Source organism: Mauremys reevesii, linkage group 23, assembly GCF_016161935.1.
Source record: "Mauremys reevesii isolate NIE-2019 linkage group 23, ASM1616193v1, whole genome shotgun sequence".
In the NCBI taxonomy this organism is placed as follows: domain Eukaryota; kingdom Metazoa; phylum Chordata; order Testudines; family Geoemydidae; genus Mauremys; species Mauremys reevesii.
In genome coordinates, this window is record NC_052645.1 from 15,844,518 (window position 1) to 15,861,656 (window position 17,139).

General features: G+C 38.1%; 1 protein-coding gene across 4 annotated transcripts; it reads left to right on the forward strand.

The window, feature by feature from the left end:
- Nucleotides 1–3,284: 3,284 nt before the first annotated feature.
- Nucleotides 3,285–13,494, forward strand: SRSF10 (serine and arginine rich splicing factor 10). Of its 4 annotated transcripts, none has more exons than XM_039511759.1 (6): nucleotides 3,285–3,648; nucleotides 5,859–5,963; nucleotides 7,669–7,772; nucleotides 10,598–10,760; nucleotides 11,065–11,115; nucleotides 11,291–13,494. In XM_039511759.1, exons 1-6 carry the CDS (start codon nucleotides 3,578–3,580, stop codon nucleotides 11,586–11,588), a joined length of 792 nt encoding a protein of 263 aa, XP_039367693.1. In that variant the 5' UTR covers nucleotides 3,285–3,577; the 3' UTR covers nucleotides 11,589–13,494. The 4 variants fall into 4 exon arrangements, with proteins under 4 accessions (XP_039367693.1, XP_039367695.1, XP_039367694.1 ...); XM_039511761.1 differs by having other exon boundaries at nucleotides 3,285–3,642; XM_039511760.1 differs by having other exon boundaries at nucleotides 3,287–3,642; nucleotides 11,062–11,115; nucleotides 11,291–13,488.
- Nucleotides 13,495–17,139: the final 3,645 nt, after the last annotated feature.

Consider the following 17,139-nt stretch of genomic DNA (forward strand, 5'->3'; position numbering starts at 1 on the left):
AGCTAGATAAGGAAACAATACAAAAATTATTCAGTTGTGTAACAGTAAATTCCCAGGAAACCACAATGCTTCATCAATCAGGTGCTGCATCTGTAAATTGCATTGTACAAGAGATTTGACACGTTCAGGCTCTTTTCTGAACTAGTCTAACAAAAAATATATTCACTTTTGTAAAATAAAATTGTAATCACAGGTTTTAAAACTTGTAAAAACATATGCTACATTGCTTTTCACGCATTATGACATACACATATATTTATTTAGATTTAATTTAAAGCAAGTGTCTAAAATGCTAAGCACGTATGTGTTTAAGAAAACACACAAACATACAAAAAGTTACATTGGGTTAATGCCTACAAAAGAGCTCCCCCCACAAACCCACTCAGACCCATTCAACTCACCAACTCAGTAAAAGTCTAGGAAAACAGTTGTTCGGCCACGCGCTGTAATGCAAAGGGAGATTGGGTTTCAGAACGGTATGTTCTGAAAGCAGTACCTGTCAATATATAAAATTAAAACTGTTTTTTTAAATATTTGTGTTTAAACCTCCATAATACAGTCTGAAAGCAAACACAGTGCAATGTCCAAATTATTTAACCTTAACATTGCCTACTACAGGGCTGTTCATAGCAATCTAGTCTCAGCACATTTCACTTCCATGTGAGAGATCTGAATTTGAATGTATGTCCTTTGTGCAGGTCCTTACTCCAATCTGTCAAGAACGGGGGGCTCTTGCTCGTATTTACAGTGAGGGGATGCTATCGCATAGCAGAGGCAATTTTGGGAAAAACTGGGACCATCCCGCCAAGAGAGTTGGTGATATGACCTCTTGGCAAAGGCAATCTGCAATGGGAAAAGCAATGGATTAACTAGGTGGAAATGTAGACTGGTTAATGACACAGGTGATGATTTTATGGTTTAGGTCAAGGGTCTTATGTTACTGGTTTGAGAAATAAGACATTATTTACAGATGGAAAAGTCTTGCAGTGAAAGAGAGATACATCCACCCTCTCCCAAAATCAAGTGAAATCATGTGCAATACACTTCAAGAGAATATTTATATAATTCCATCTTGTAATTCTGAACACTGCAGAACAGACATGGTCCATCTAGTTGAGAACCTTGTCTCTATCACCTGCCAATACCAGGCACACTTACACTTTACTTACGCTGGCGCGGGGGCGATTCGAGTGCTCGAGTCGAACTATCGTATGCTCTGATCTGCGAATAGTTCGAACCGAATTCGAGTCGAACTCCCTCCCGGTACTCCACAGGAGGAGAGGAGTTGCGGCCTTGTAACGTAACGATGAGTCTTCGCGGCGCGGCGGGGCGGTAAAGTAAGTCTAAGTCGACTAGGGAATATTCAGTCGTTTATATTACGTGGCTGAATTGCGTACCCTTAGTTCCCCCCCTACTAGTGTAGACCAGGGCCCAGAGGTTTCTGAACAAGATATATAATTACTCCTGTCTACATGTATTTATTGCCATGCACCAAATACTGACATGAAGCGACTTCAGTGGTTCCACATGGGTTTCTGAGGGCAGAATTTGGCCTACCAATGGATAGACACTTTAGTATTACACAGCTGCATTATGCTGTGCCCATATATGGTAGGTTTAATCCTCAATCATCTTTTCTGGCTTGCTATTACCAATTTCATGTTCTTTTAAAGAAGCTTTTGCGTGTGCATAGAATTTTATTGTATATTTATTGCACATTGTACTCAGCTCAAATGCCCACTGCTAGTAGGTATAGTGCAGGATAGTGTTAGAGAGGGAAACACCTATTGTATAAATTACAAATTACTGTAGGTCAGGGTCCTTATCTCTACTCTCAAAGAGCAAAGTACATCACATGAGTCAAAGGCCAAAGATTTTACTCAGTGTTACTCAGACACAATAACGACCAAGACGCTTTTCTATTTGGCAGAATGCAATACAAGGCCTCCTTTTCCAGGGATCTCACTTCCTCAACCTTGTTGAACATGCAGTAATGACAAACCATTCTGGGCATGTGAGAGAGAACAACAGGATCTGAGTGGGACTGTGTGTTTGTAGCCGCTACAGATTTACTTGTGTTCCACCTACTAAAATGAGGCAATAGCAAAGTCTGTTCGTTAAAAGGTCAAAGAAAGCGTTGAATGCTGGTGGCTTGTGGTGACGCCCATCTGTTCCTCAGATTTGCTATACATTACCATGTGATCTGAACCTTAACAGGTTTCTTTAATGAGCACTTCATTAACTCAGCCACTACAGAGGTTGATTTGAAGTCAGTGACCTCTCATTTATTTGTCTAAAGCACCATGCACAAGTAATGCACCGTGCACTGTACAATAGTCTTAATGGTATAATTATCCCCATTTTACATATGGGTAAAACAAAGTACAAAAAGGTCAAGTGACTTACCCAAGGTCACCTAGTGAGTCAGTAGCAAAGACAGGTATGGCACACAGGAGCCCTGACTCTCAACCACTTGCTCATACATCATGTGACTTTGGTTACCAGCTATTCTCTCCTTGAGTCCTGAAGACACTTTTTGGTCCTGCTAAGCATCCTGACTGATGCTTCTATGTGTAACATCATGACCTTCCACTGGGATGCAACAAGGCGTTTCTAACGGTTCCAAGACGCAACAGCACCAAAATGTACGGTTTTGACAGCACCAGCTAAGAGGTTACATGTCAGCATTTTGGATGGTGCAGCATGTTGAGATTTGGACACCATGCAGGCATCCAAGGTGGGCTAGCACTAGCATTCCAATGTTACCTTGTAAATTGCCGGTGTCATGGTAAAGGGACTTATCCTGCCACAAAACATGTCATTTGAGGCTGTGCACGCAGAATGCGGGATGAGGATTGGTGCAGTGGTCACCGTTACCCTGCATCACTGCACCTACCTGTGCACCACTCTGCCCTTGATTTTGGGCAGGGCTGTCCTGGTTTATTGTCTGGCTAGACTGAGAGGTGTGGTGCTTTACAGTAATGGTGTGGGGGGCTCTCTGCCCCTCACAGCAGCAGCCAGCAACATGGCTGAAGCTGCCCCTCAGGCGCTGGTTCCCCTCTCGCCACCTTCCCCATTCCTCGCCTGGGAGGGGAGAGTCAGGCGCGCGCTCAGCGCCTCAGCTCTGTTCTGGCGGGAAAGGGATCAGGCGGCGCGCACGGGCCAAGAGAACGCTACTGCCGCGCGAGACAGCAAGCGCGGGTAAAGCGGGCGCCATCGGGCAACGCATGCGCTGGATAAGTGGCGGGCGGTGCATGTGCGGAAAAAAGAGACGGGAGGATCCCAAGAGCAGGGGGCGACGCAAGGAGGATAGAGGGTTCGACGCGTGCGCACCGCCCAGAGAGGACTTGGCGCATGCGCAAAGCGAGGTGTGGCCGGGGGGGGCTGGCAGTTTGGCGCCTGCTCTCTTTCTTCCACCTCCCCTCCTCCTTGTTCGGGCTGCGCTCTCGCCGGAAGCGCCCCGCAGTCTCGCGAGAGGCGGCGAGGCCGTTGATAGTGGTGGCGCTGTCTCTCTCAGGAGAGTCGCTTCGCTCCTCTTTTCTCCTCCGCGTCTGGGCCCTGCCTGGGAGCCGCCGCCATGTCCCGCTACCTGCGCCCCCCTAACACCTCGCTGTTCGTGCGGAATGTGGCCGACGACACCAGGTGTGTGTAAGTGCGGGGGGGATCCAGGGAAGGGGGCTCGGGCAGGCGGGCGGGGGCGCTGGGAGGGGCCGCGGGCCGGAGCATGGCGCGAGGGCTGCGCAGGCTTTGGCGGGCTCACTAGGCCGCGCAGGCAGCTACCACATGGGAGGAGGAGCGGGGGTTCCCTGAGGAAGGGGAAAGGAGACCCAGGCCGCTTCCTCCTTCCCCATCCTTCTCATAGCCTCCATTCTTCGCATGCCTCCCGTTTTATCCCTCCCGCCCCGGCTCACAGCCGCTTCACCCAGAGCACTGAGTTCAGAAAACAGCCAAACAAAACCAGGGAGGGAAAACTTAACGAAAAGCAGGAGAGCCGTAGAGACCCCGCGGATTAACCTGCGCTGGCTCACCACGAGGCAGGGGTTGGGAGAGTAACCTGGAGGCCAGACTCTGTGCTCCAGGACATGTGTGCACCATCACGGGCAGCTCCCCAACAACCGCTGGTTTCAAATATTTGCCCCTTGAGGGTAGAGTAGAACCTCAGGAGAAACCGCGATTGCCGTGAGTTGAAAAAGCACCAGTCTTTAGTGTGCACAGAAAGCCTCCCCCCCGCGCCGCGTAGTGTGTGTTCCTATTGATGGATGATTACTGCGCTAATTGTTGTGTAAAAAAGTGTTTTTTTGTTTTTTTTCAGTAATTAGAGAGAAATAAATAAATAAGGGGTGGAGTTGTCTAAAGTTACATTTCAGAGTTGTCTAAAAAGTAAATCCACACAAATAAAATGAGACTGCTGTAACTTTTATTTCATTTCAAGTGGGAAAGAACAGCATCTTTTTTTTTTCATTTTTCTAGTGGGTATTTTTAGCAAACTGCTTATTCTATCGTATTTCCCTGTACTTTGTATTAAGTATATTTATATATTAAAGGTCAGAGATTTCTCTATAAATCCTATTTAAGTCAGTAAGAGTGTTGTTTTTGTGGAATGCAGGATTAAGGTCTAAGGGTATATTGTTTAACTTGCTATCAGGAAAATAATGTACCGTAAAGGAGTCATGCAATAAATAACATTGAAGTAGAAATTGTTATGGAGTAGGAGTTGCATTTTTTCCCTATGATACTAATAGTTCTGAATTGGAAACAGGTTATGTGTGACGGCCTTTTTTGTGTGGTCACCTCTCTTTCCTCTGTGATTATATTTGTGATTAGTTTTAGAGTGAAACTTATTTAATGACCAGAACAGTTGAGGATGAAAACTATTACATATAAATTTTGAAGAGAATGGGGAACCTATTTGGTCCCTTTCTGTAACGTGCCGTGAAAACTCTGTCCTTTGTACAGATACCATGATGTTGAGATTTCCTATTGAATCTTTGTTTACCTCCTGTGTTCTTATGACTGGTGTGTGTCATGCATTCTTCCCCAGACTCTGAGGAAGAGAGATAAATAGTGGTAACTTTTCATCATTGACTTTCCCAGCCATGACTATTTTATGCAATGAAATCTGTATGAGAGAGTTGATGATGATGGAGGGAAAGAGGGGATGATTCCAAATAGCGACAGACCTATTGAACAGAATTACTCTTTTGTTAGATCACCTCCATGAAGCAATTAACTCTTAGTGGCTTGAATGGCTGCTTTAGACTAGTTTTGTTGTTTGATATATCTGAAATTCACCTTGTGAGATAGAATGATTAGTTTTGAGGTTCTTTCTTGAGTTTCCAAATGATGTAACTTTCTGTTTTCATGGTGCAAAAATGTGGAATTAGAAGTCTTAGAGAAGCTCTTTCTTAAATTTTTTTATACCAGGCCTGCTGTTTCTTCTTCTTTCCCACCCACCTTTAGTAAACAGTACTGAATTATTGAATACACCATTACATGTATTTTCTCCATTTACAGTTGCCCAATATTGAATTGTAATGAGTTTTCAGATTCCAAGCTGCTAGCATAAAATTTTAATAATTCCAAGATTCTAAACACCTTGGGAGCTTTAGCGAAGCCCCTACAGTTGATGTGTAATTCAGATCAGGTTTTTAATTTATTCTGATTAATTTTATCACAAAGATTAATTACTCAGAATTATTTTAGGTTTTTTTGTACTTCATCATCTAGTTAGTTCTAAAAGCTTGCTTTGCCCATATTATTTGATTCAAGATTTTTTAATAGTTTCTTTAAATATTTCAGTTTGCAACTTAAATGTAAAAAGTGAGAGAATATATAAAAATGTATTTATGGTATTTCAGGTCTGAAGACTTGCGTCGTGAGTTTGGTCGTTATGGGCCGATAGTTGATGTGTACGTTCCACTTGATTTCTACACTCGTCGTCCAAGAGGATTTGCTTACGTTCAATATCCTTTCTTCAGATGGCTGATTAGTGAGGGGTGTTGAAGTTTGAAATTCAAGTTTGTGTAAGAGGTAACAAATCTAAATGAAAAAGCAGTTTACTTTTGTGTTGTTTCTAATGTCTTATTGTGGTGTATTCCATTTTTTTTTTGAAGATTAACTCCTCGCAAATTGCTCTTTACCTTTTTTGCAAAACTTTAAACCAGATCCAGTAAGATAAGAGCTATTTTGTTGAATATCTGTCACTCGAATTGATACTATATGATTTAAATGACAATTATCACTGACTCAGAAGTGTCTACCGCATTTTTAATATAACTGATGCTGAAAGTAAATTTGTTCTTGTGCTTAGCAAATTGTGACTGGTATTCACTGTTAATTTAAAAACATGGAAACTGGAATCACTTGATCAAAAGCAGTTTGTATAAAAAATGAGGTAAACTTCTTTCTTTAATATTGTCCCCTAATTTACTGTCCTCTGTTGTTGCCTCAGAGAATGTAAAGCTGTACAGTAATGGCGACCCCAAAGAGAAAGCATGAAAGAACCTTTAGAGTAGAGTTCAACAATTAAGGCAAGTAGACAAGCCAAAGACCTCTTAAGGATCAGGCTTGAAGAGAAGGGAGAGTTTGGGAAAAGAAAAAGTAAAGAAAAGCTGGAAGAAGGACAAGCCATAATGGGAGACAAAGCTTCGCTTTATCTACAAAAGGGGGAAAAGGTTGTTTTTCAAAGTAAAAGATAAAGCCATCTGTCATTTTTGACCAAGCATCTCATGACAAGTCCTTCTGACAAGCACTTAAAGAGTTAAAGGTCAAGATGAAGTTGAATGGTGGCCAAGATTAAAGGAGTCATACCTGATGTATCCTACAGAATAACAGGTTTTTTTTTTCTGTTTCTCATGTAAGTGGTAACTTGATAAATTATTCTGGTTTAGTCAGTTGACAGAACCTGTAATATTTCACTTGTGGGTGGTATTGAAATTGTAACTGTCTTGAATGAAATGCATTCATTCTTGGTTTATTTATCAAGATAAGTATACCTATATGGTACCCAGGAGATGATGGACGAAGTTGGTATGCAGACCAATACAGATGATTTATTCTTTTAAATCAGCTAGACTGAGGAATTACAGTGAACAGTATTATGGATTAAAGATATTGATGATTACACATTATTGAACAACTAATCCATAGCTTAATGTTTCATTATATGCGTTATTCTTTAATAGAATATGGTGGTCTATATTTGAGTAACAATTGCTGAAAGTCATAATCAGTTTTAAAGGAGTAAGTGAAAAGGGGAATAAATGTAATGAATGCAGAATTTTCACTTTTCACTAATGTTGCTTAAGCATTTTTAAGAGTTAGCATTCTCCCCTCCTCCCTTTTTTTTTGGGGGGGGGGGGTAAGGCAAACCTAGAGAATCAGATCACTGATAACTAACCTTCTTTAACTACTTTTGATACATCAGTATGTATGGGAGAAAAGAAAGCTATGGAGTTACATGGTGATTGTTCACTAAAGGATAAATACTCTTGGTTGTACCCATATCACAAGATTTGTATTGTATTCCTCTCTCTAAAAATTCTCCTACAACCTTACAGTTAATGGGAGACAGTTTTTAGTGTGCCCTATAGCAAGATTAAAAATCCAGGAAAAGCTGTCAACTTGAAGTTAACTACTCAAATTCCCAAGTACCTTAACACTTAGCACATTTGAAGATGTCCGTGATGCTGAAGATGCCCTCCATAATTTGGACCGGAAGTGGATTTGTGGCCGGCAGATAGAAATCCAGTTTGCGCAGGGTGATCGGAAAAGTAAGTGCCTTTGTGTGTAGTATCAGTATATAGTTATATCCTTAATGTTAGGATAGTCAGAACGGAACGTCTTGCGTAAGTAGGGGAGCATCTGTATACTATTTTAATATAAATTATAGGGCTGTCAGGCGATTTAGAAAAAACGAATTGAGTTGTTAATAATAGAATACCCTTTCTTTAAATATTTAAAGTTTTCTACATTTTCAAATCTATTGATTTCAGTTACAACATAGACCACGAAGTAAACAGTGCTCACTTTATATTTTATTACAAATATTTGCACTGTAAAAAAACCAAAATAGTATTTTTCAATTCACCTAATACAAGTATTAGTAATGCAGTCTCTTTATCATGAAAGTTGAACTTACAAATGTAGAATTGTGTACAAAAAATAACTGCATTCAAAAACAAAACAATGTAAAACTTTAGAGCCTACAAGTCCACTCATGCCTACTTCAGCCAATTGCTCAGACAAACGAGTTTGGTTACAATTTGCAGGAGATGATGCTGCTTGCTTTTTCTTTACAATGTCACCTGAAAGTGAGAACAGGCGTTCGCATGGCACTGTTGTAGCTGGCGTTGCAAGGTATTTACAACAGTGCCATGCGAACACCTGTTCTCACTTTCAGAGACATTGTAAGTAAGAAGCAGGCAAAAAACTTGTTTGTCTTAGCGATTGGCTGAACAAGAAGTAGGACTGAGTGGACTTGTAAGCGCTAAAGTTTTACATTGTTTTGTTTTTTGAGTGCACATACGTAACAAAAAAAATCTGCATTTGTAAGTTACACTTAGATTGCACTACAGTACTTGTATGAGGTGAATTGAAAAATACTATTTCTTTTGTTTACAAATATTTGCACTGTAAGAATTATCAAAAACAATATAAAGTGAACACTACACTTTGTATTCTGTGTTGTAATAGAAATCAATATATTTGAAAATGTAGAAAAAAGTCCAAGATATTTAATACATTTCAATTGATATTGTTTAACAGTGCAATTAATCACAATTAATTTTTTTGAGTTAATCGCATAAGTTAACTCCGATTAATCAACAGCCCTAATAAATTAATATATTTATTTGTTTCGATATCAAAATGAAATGTTTTGATGGTTCTGAATCCAAAATGATACTTAATTTGTATAATCAATTTCACACTTAATATGGATATGGTATAAGAAATCTTTGGTGTTTACCATATAATTGAAAGTAAGTAGTCTTATTCCAGTTTTTATAACTCTAAAACAGAACTAATGTGGTTGTATTAAGTATTATTCTTCAGAAAATGGCTGATTTTAAGAATGCATTACAAGAAACTTGTAACATGTTAGTATTCTAAAACATGTATATGCAAATTTAGTCTTATTTGTCTGATATGTCAGACAAGGATCTTGCAGTACAAAGTATCGGAGAAACAATATACCTGTTATGTTCTCCCACAAAAAATTGCATGAAACCCTTGAAGTAAATGGAAATTGTATGCATGCAAGGACAAAATTCAGTCCTGAATGTTTGGGTTTTTTGGGGGGGGAGGGGTGGGATATAACATCGCCTTAAGTTTCTTTAGGAAAATGAATTAACCCCTTACCATGCATTTGATAACTGCTAGTGCACACATCACAAGTGTGTGATTCCAGACACTGGCTTCTTTGCAACATGGAAAATATTTAAAATATACGTTGAAGCATAGCAGTGTGAGGTTAATATACCCAATATTGCTTCATATTTGGATGAGGGTCCTGCTAGTGAAGGCAGGGGGCTGGACTCGATGACCTTTCGGGGTTCCTTCCAGTTCTATGAGATAAGTATATCTCCATATATTTTTTATTTTATATTTTTTAGACGTGCATTTAATTCAAGGGGAAAATACAATATAGTAGTAGTAATGTGCTGCTATTTCTCATCTCCCCTTGCCCCCTTTTGGGGGGGAAAAATAGAACAGGACCAAGCCTATTTCCTGCCAATTTTGGTTGAAGGGTCATAATCAATTTATACTTCACTCTTGTTTACCTTGTGTATAATCAGTTTCACCACTTTCCTTGTATAGTATCAGAGGGGTAGCCGTGTTAGTCTGGATCTGTAAAAGCAGCAAAGAGTCTTGTGGCACCTTATACATTATAAGGTGCCACAAGACTTTTTGCTGCCTTTCCTTGTATAGATTCCGTTGTTGGTCTGCCAAAAAAGGAGAAAATTTGTTTTATATTTAAAAAAAAAAAAAAAAAAAAGGCTGCAAAAATCAGTAGACTGTGGGATGGGTATAATACCTGAAACTTTTTGCCCATTTCTTTAAAAATTGACTAGATTTCTAGTTGACTGTCCTCTTAACTGAATTCAGAAATATCAACACATAATAGGGCCATGAAGCTCTACTAACAGGCCAACTGAAGATTATAAGATTTTTCTCCAATGGGATAGAACTAGCATAACCAGCTCTTTACTACCAGTTGGTATATGTGGGCAGGGGTATGGCTGAAGAAGCACTGCTACATCCAAGCAATACTCTGTTACCCAAATCATCATTCACAGCTGGCAACTGGACACAACTTACAGCAGCCCCAAGGCTGCTCTAAACAGTAGTAATGGGGCATAAAGATGGTGTGCAACCACTTTTACATCTCTCACATGTGTCCCTTCCGGTCTTCATCAAAATGCATTGTCTTGACTCAGGAATTGAGCCCACTTAAATTGATTTTTGGAAACGGATGCCCCCACTAATGCATAATGGAAATTCAAAGGAAGGGGCAGGGAGAACTGATCTAGAAATTAGAAAGTTACATTTGATATTTTTTTTAACAAAAATATTAAATATTGCTATTTTTCTGCAGCTCCAAATCAGATGAAAGCCAAGGAAGGGAGAAACGTGTACAGTTCTTCTCGCTATGATGACTATGACAGATATAGGCGATCTAGAAGCCGGAGTTATGAAAGGAGGAGGTCTAGAAGTCGTTCTTTTGATTACAACTATAGAAGATCTTATAGTCCTAGAAAGTAAGTGTAGTGTTTGACTTCAACTACACAGCAGTCAGTTGGAGAAGAAAAAACATACTGACTATTTAGTTGTTAACATTTTGAATACTTTTTTTGTATGCTCACTTTGTAATCACATGTGTGGGAGTTACTGTATTTTGCATGCTTCATCAAAACAGAAATATTGAATGAAATACAATTCTGTGCTTCATATTAAAGAATTAAAAGCAAATGCACATCTCAAAAAAACTAAACTTATTAATCATCTATATAAATACAAAGGTATTTGTCACCGTTTACTTTTTCTGATGTACCTTTTTAGCAGTAGACCTACTGGAAGACCTCGGCGTAGCAGGAGCCGTTCGGACAATGATAGGTAAAAAAAAAAAAAAAAAAAAATTTTTTTACACCGTTTAAATTCAGAACTAGATTACTATAATCCTTAACTTTAGATTAAAAAATTTACTCCTGCAAAAATGGTTTTAAAAATGTACTAGATGTCTAAGAATAGCATTTTTATATTCAAATCTCTCTCCCCTTTATTCTGATAGGTTCAAACACCGCAATCGATCTTTTTCAAGATCTAAGTCCAATTCAAGATCACGATCCAAGTCACAGCCCAAGAAAGAAATGAAGGCTAAATCACGTTCTAGGTCTGCATCTCACACCAAATCTAGAGGCACCTCTAAAACAGATACTAAAACACAGTATAAGTCCAGCTCAAGATATGAAAAGGAACCGAGAAAAAAAGAACCAGCTAGATCCAAATCTCAGTCAAGATCACACTCTAGATCTAGGTCAAAATCCAGATCACGGTCATGGACTAGTCCCAAGTCCAGTGGCCACTAACAGTGTAACCATCTTGTTTTTAGGCATGAATCATTCATTTACACACAGTTCAGTTTTCTTAAATTATCAGGAATATGATGTTGCAACAGTGCTAAAAAGAACTTCTCTTTTTGTCAGTTTTCCCTGTAGCAGGCAATGGTTATAATTAAAATAACAGTGTTGAGAAGCCACTAAGAGAATCCACTTCGTGAAATGTCATGGGCAGCTATTGATTTGATTGTGGTGTCTGTGTATATTTTTGTAAAGATTTGCATTTTTTGATGCTTAAAACATTGGTGATAACTTGATTGACCATAATTTGCAACATTGTCCTCTTACAATTTCACACCCACAGAGAAATTGGTACAAATTGGTGTGGAGCAGTTAAACTAGCAGTTTAACTTGTTCTTCAGTATTAAAAGTTTGCAATATGAGTGGAAAACTAGGCAGCTGTAGTGCAATGCTGTCTGCTGTGAAATAGACTGGCAACATTATGTTTCCATTGTTTAAAGGGAGGAAATCTCTATTTTTCATGCCCACCCTACAGCAAGTAGACACATGGTGTTGAAGTTTCTTGTTAACCCCACCATCTGTAGAGATGGTACTAACATTGCATATAGTATCTGGGGAGAGTCACCGTCTTGGGGATCACGCAGTGTCATGATAGTTGTCAGGAGAGGGCTTCATTGTTTTTACCCAGCTGCTAATATTAGCTGTCTAACAAAAACATATACATTTGAAAATATTAAGGTCACATTTAAGCAAATGACAGAGCAGCTACAATATTAGGTTAATGTGTGTACATTTTACTCAGTTTTTGTATCTATTCTAAATTTTAGTGAGCAGTTAATCATAAATTGCTTAGTTTCCTGCTGTTAGATGCAAGTAGCTTGTTTCAAGTTGTGTGTGTACAGTATATAAGAACTAAACTTTTATGCCAATTACTCTTGTGGTTAGTTGGTGCATTCATAGATATCAAACTCTAGCCATCTCTCTATTTTGTGAATAACTAAAGGATTGCTTTTACACTTCAAAATTTATCTAGTCAAACAAGCCTAAATTACATCCCTTCATCCCCAGACTGGATAGTGTTTTGGTTACAAGGTTTCATTTTAAATTACTTACAGACAAATCTTTCAAGTTGGGTGTGAATTAGAACTGCATCTCTAGCTATTTTATCACAAATACAGTATCTTGAGTAAACTAATGTGAAAAATAGTACAATACCAGTATGTAATCTCACAAGTATTTCTCTGGAAGGCAAGATGTTTTGTTAAGAAAATGGCTTCTGGCTTTGAATTTAAATAGGAAAAAAACAAGCCAGTGTCAAACACCTTATGTTCCTTGCTGTCTATATAGTAGTGTATGAAGACGTTGGTGAAAAGTTTCCTTTTTAGATAATTACTTTTAGGTTTTGGTTTTAGTAATTTCAGCAGAGCCATTGAGGAAACAGACAGCAATACAGGCTGTTGAATGTGCTTAAGGGGTTGATTCTAGAACCTTTGTATACTTGATAGTATTTCTAACTTTTTTCTTTACTCTTTGCAGTTAATGTTCATGTTCTGCTATGCAATCATTTATATGCACGTTCCTTTAATTTTGTAGACTTTCCTGGATGTATAGTTTAAAAACAACAAAGTCTATTTAAAACTAGCAGTAGCGTGCAGCTCTAGCAGAGAAAAGTTGTGGGATTAAACTTTGTATTTTCTTTCATATAGGGGCTTCTAAAAAGGTATTTTTATATGTTCTTTTTAACAAATATTGTGTACTACCTTTAAAACATCAATGTTTTGATCAAAATAACTAAAGACCCAGCTTATTTTCGGCTTGCTGTAAATTTAGCAAACATGCTGTAATAAAAAAAAAAATATGAAGGAAATACTGATCCACTGGAGTTATTGTAGCTTTAGAATTTGATTCTAGAGCAGCGTTAGGAACAAGGCCATGCATCCTCTGTGAAGTAAGGTGCTTCTTTAAGGTTTTAGTGGTAAAATAGAACAGGAATCCATTTATTTTGTCTGTCTAGATACCAATGTACTTTTTTTTTTAAGAGGGTTAATGGGTGAAATAATGTTAAGTGTATCTTTGGCCTAATAATGCAAAAGAGATTTATCCTAATTTCCATGATCAAGGTTGCTTAACAAATATACAGATTTCCCCCATTTGTCATATTTGAGATAATGCAGTAGACAAATCATGGGTTGTTAAGCAGAATTTAAAGATGCATGAGGGAACAAAATTTCTAGATAACAGCTAGCAGTTACTTACACTTACCATGTCATGCACTGTAACAAAGGTGTTTATCTGGTAGATAACAGTAAAAATTATTTTTTATGTAAGAATTCTATTTTTTCTTCAACCTCTCAAAGCCTGAGATGGCTTTTGGCAATAGTAGAGCATACAATGCTTTATTAAATGATTGTAACTTGTGCAAAAAGGGGAAATGTCCTGATAAAATTTACTGTGGACTCCCAATCTTGGAAAACAGAAGTGTAGCGGCTTAAATGAATTTTAAACATGTAGATAAGATTGGGGCCTATACTTATAATGAATTGTTTTATAGGATATTAACAGCAAAAGAGAAATTGACTATTTTGGAAAATTGTACAGTGCTAAAAACCAAAACTGACTCAGTGGTTATAGTGTAGATTGCTCTAAAAATATAAAATCTATCCAACAAAGTCTTTATTTTGAAAAGCCAGCTCGATTGAAGTCAACTGTAGCATGATTAACTTGACTTGTGCACATGAGCAAGCCAGAAAAGCTGAGCACAAACCCACAACGTTGCAAGAGTGAAGATGGTACCCTAGTTCTTGCTCCAATGGGGAAAAAATGTTGAAAAGGCTGTTCTGTGGAGCCTTTCAGCCAGGAAGGGGATTATTGGGACATGGCCAAGGAGAGAGGGAATATTTATATATTTATGCATGTCAGCCCCTGCAGACACCATCATCCATCCCCAATGCACACACCTTATTCCTGCTCTAAGAGCAAATAAGCCCCTCTCGTGCAAGCTTTCTGCAGGAATGTGTGAATACTACAAAACAATATGTATATACATCTTTGGAGCGGTGAGGGGGGTGGGAATTGCACTTTTCTGTGGTAAACTAGAATTTGCACCTAATGCAGATACTGTAGAAGTGAAATAGAATGTTTTAGTTTTTTTTAAAGGGGGAGGGAGCTGCAATCCATAACAATTGTAGCATAAAGGTTTGTTTCAGCAGTAACAGTCAGCTCTACTGGAACTTCTATTCCATGTGTCTAGGATTAAATCCAAAAGTCCACGCACCCAACTGTTAATTTTAATTAAAATCTTCAACCACAATGGATAAAGTAGCTGTGTGTTCAGATTAGGACTGGTGGTAAATACAGGTGTCATTGAAACAGCATCGATGTTTATCCATTATGTGCCTTTTAAATATTTACACATCTGTGTTTAAATGTACATTATGAAAGCTTATTTAGAGTCTGAAAGTTTACATGTTTTGACACTTCTGCTCTTGAAAAGAGCCTCTCAAAATGTTGAAAATGAATTTTGTATTGCTATAGCTTGAAACATGTTAGAGGACAGTTGGATGTTATAACTAGGATTGCAGTGTATTACAGAACTTACATATTTAGTTTGTCAGGAACACTGCACAAAATATTTAAAAGTATGAAGGAATATAAAATTCAACATTTTAGGAATATAATATCCCACTAATACTCTAACAAGATAAATGCAAAAAATATAGCAGTGCTCTTAAAAAGCTTCTAGACAGCTGCTATCAGATTTGTTTGAAGACATTCACATTTGAGGATGTGTGTATGATGAGGGAACACTGTAACCTGTTGTGTATTTGGGGAAAAGATGTTTTATTTGTACACGTCACCATCCTGCCTTAAATTTTCTATCTGTTTAAATAAGTCTGTGAATTGGGAATAAAATGTACAGGGTTTTGGCTATACCCTGAAAGCACCTTCTGAATGACCACAGCTGTAGTCTGTTCCACTAGTGGTCATCCTACCTTGAAATACCTGTGAACAGACTTTCCTTGGGCCTGTTTGTGGAGCCAAAGCGTATTCATCAATAGCAGACCCACTGGGAGGTTAAGATATGGAAAGAAACTTTGTTTTGAAGTTGCAGCTATGAACAAGAGTTAATGTTCTTTCAAATTTCCTTTTGTGTCCTGTGCTTGGAATATAGGTTTTTTAATTGCGTTGTTCACATCTGGAAAACCGTATTGGCTTTCTACTTATCAGATCATATGCAGCTTTCATGTTTTTTCCTTTCTACAAGTTGATGTGAAAAATGGCATCTTTTCCTTGTTTTACAATTAATTTGTAGTCTTATCACAGTCCTAGTATTTTGGATAGCTTTTTTGAGTAGCTGACACTGAAAGCATAATTTGAGTGGCAGCTGTAGTGTCAAATGCATACAGAAAGATTTTGTATTTCAACCAGGAATAGAAATCTTCCTTTCAAATGTTCACTTACTGAGATGCTGATAGCAGCAACTCACAATCTGGAATAACGCTAGCATTTATTTCAAATAAATAGTTTATCTCTAGCTAGGAGTTTTAATCTAAGCAGCATTGGTTGTTTTCATGGCATTGTTTGAATAAAATTTCAAATTAAAGACTAAGGGTTGATACGTATGAACTAATACTGTAATCTTCACACTAAAATACAAATTTCAGAAGTGAAATTTGCTCTAGTTCTACTAGTTGTAAATTGCTGAGCTGTCTGAAATATATGAACTAGATCTGAGACTACAACAGAAACTTTTCAGTGAATAACTTTCAGGCTGTCCTGGTTTGTAGTCTGTTGTATTAGGGGTCTTTTTCTCACCCATTTTCAACTATTCATTTCATATAGCTCTGTTAAATTTGTAAAGGCTTGAGTATAGCAAATCAAATCCCTACCTGTTCTTGGTAGGCAGCTGATCCTCACAATTATAAGTATCCTACATCTAAGCAATTTTAGAAGGGGCCCTTGTTACAGTAATATTTGAGCACGGTGCAACAACCCTGTGAGATAGGAAATCTATTATCTACATTTTTATAGATGAGGACTCAAGTCAGAGAGACCAAATGAATTCCAATAGGAGTTGGAGGACCTAGATTCTGTTTAAAAATTTCTGGCCCCATGTGACTTGCCCAAAATCACAGGAAGTCTGGGGGAGCAAGGAATTGAACATAGGTTTCCTGAATCCCAACTTAAGGCCTAAGCAAGTAGGCCATCCTTCTGGGCCCATGTGCTTCAATGGAGGTTATTTTTATACTTAAGGCTAAATTTGCTTTTTTATAAATAGGGATTATTTAACTGAAGTGCAAGTTAACATGGGGAAATTGAAAGGTGAACCAGAGAATTTAAATGGTATATTTTTAAAATGTCCACCATACTGTTATACCATTAATCTGTTTGAAAAAAAATGTGCTACACTACTGAAGAGCAGAATGTTTAAATCCACTGCTCTTGGAATGTCTTGAGAAGCACTATTCTTTAGTACCCAGGATCTCATCATGGTAGATATATGAACACAGAACCACCTCTTCTGGGGAAAAACTTTGGTTTTTCTAATTCGTTATTCACT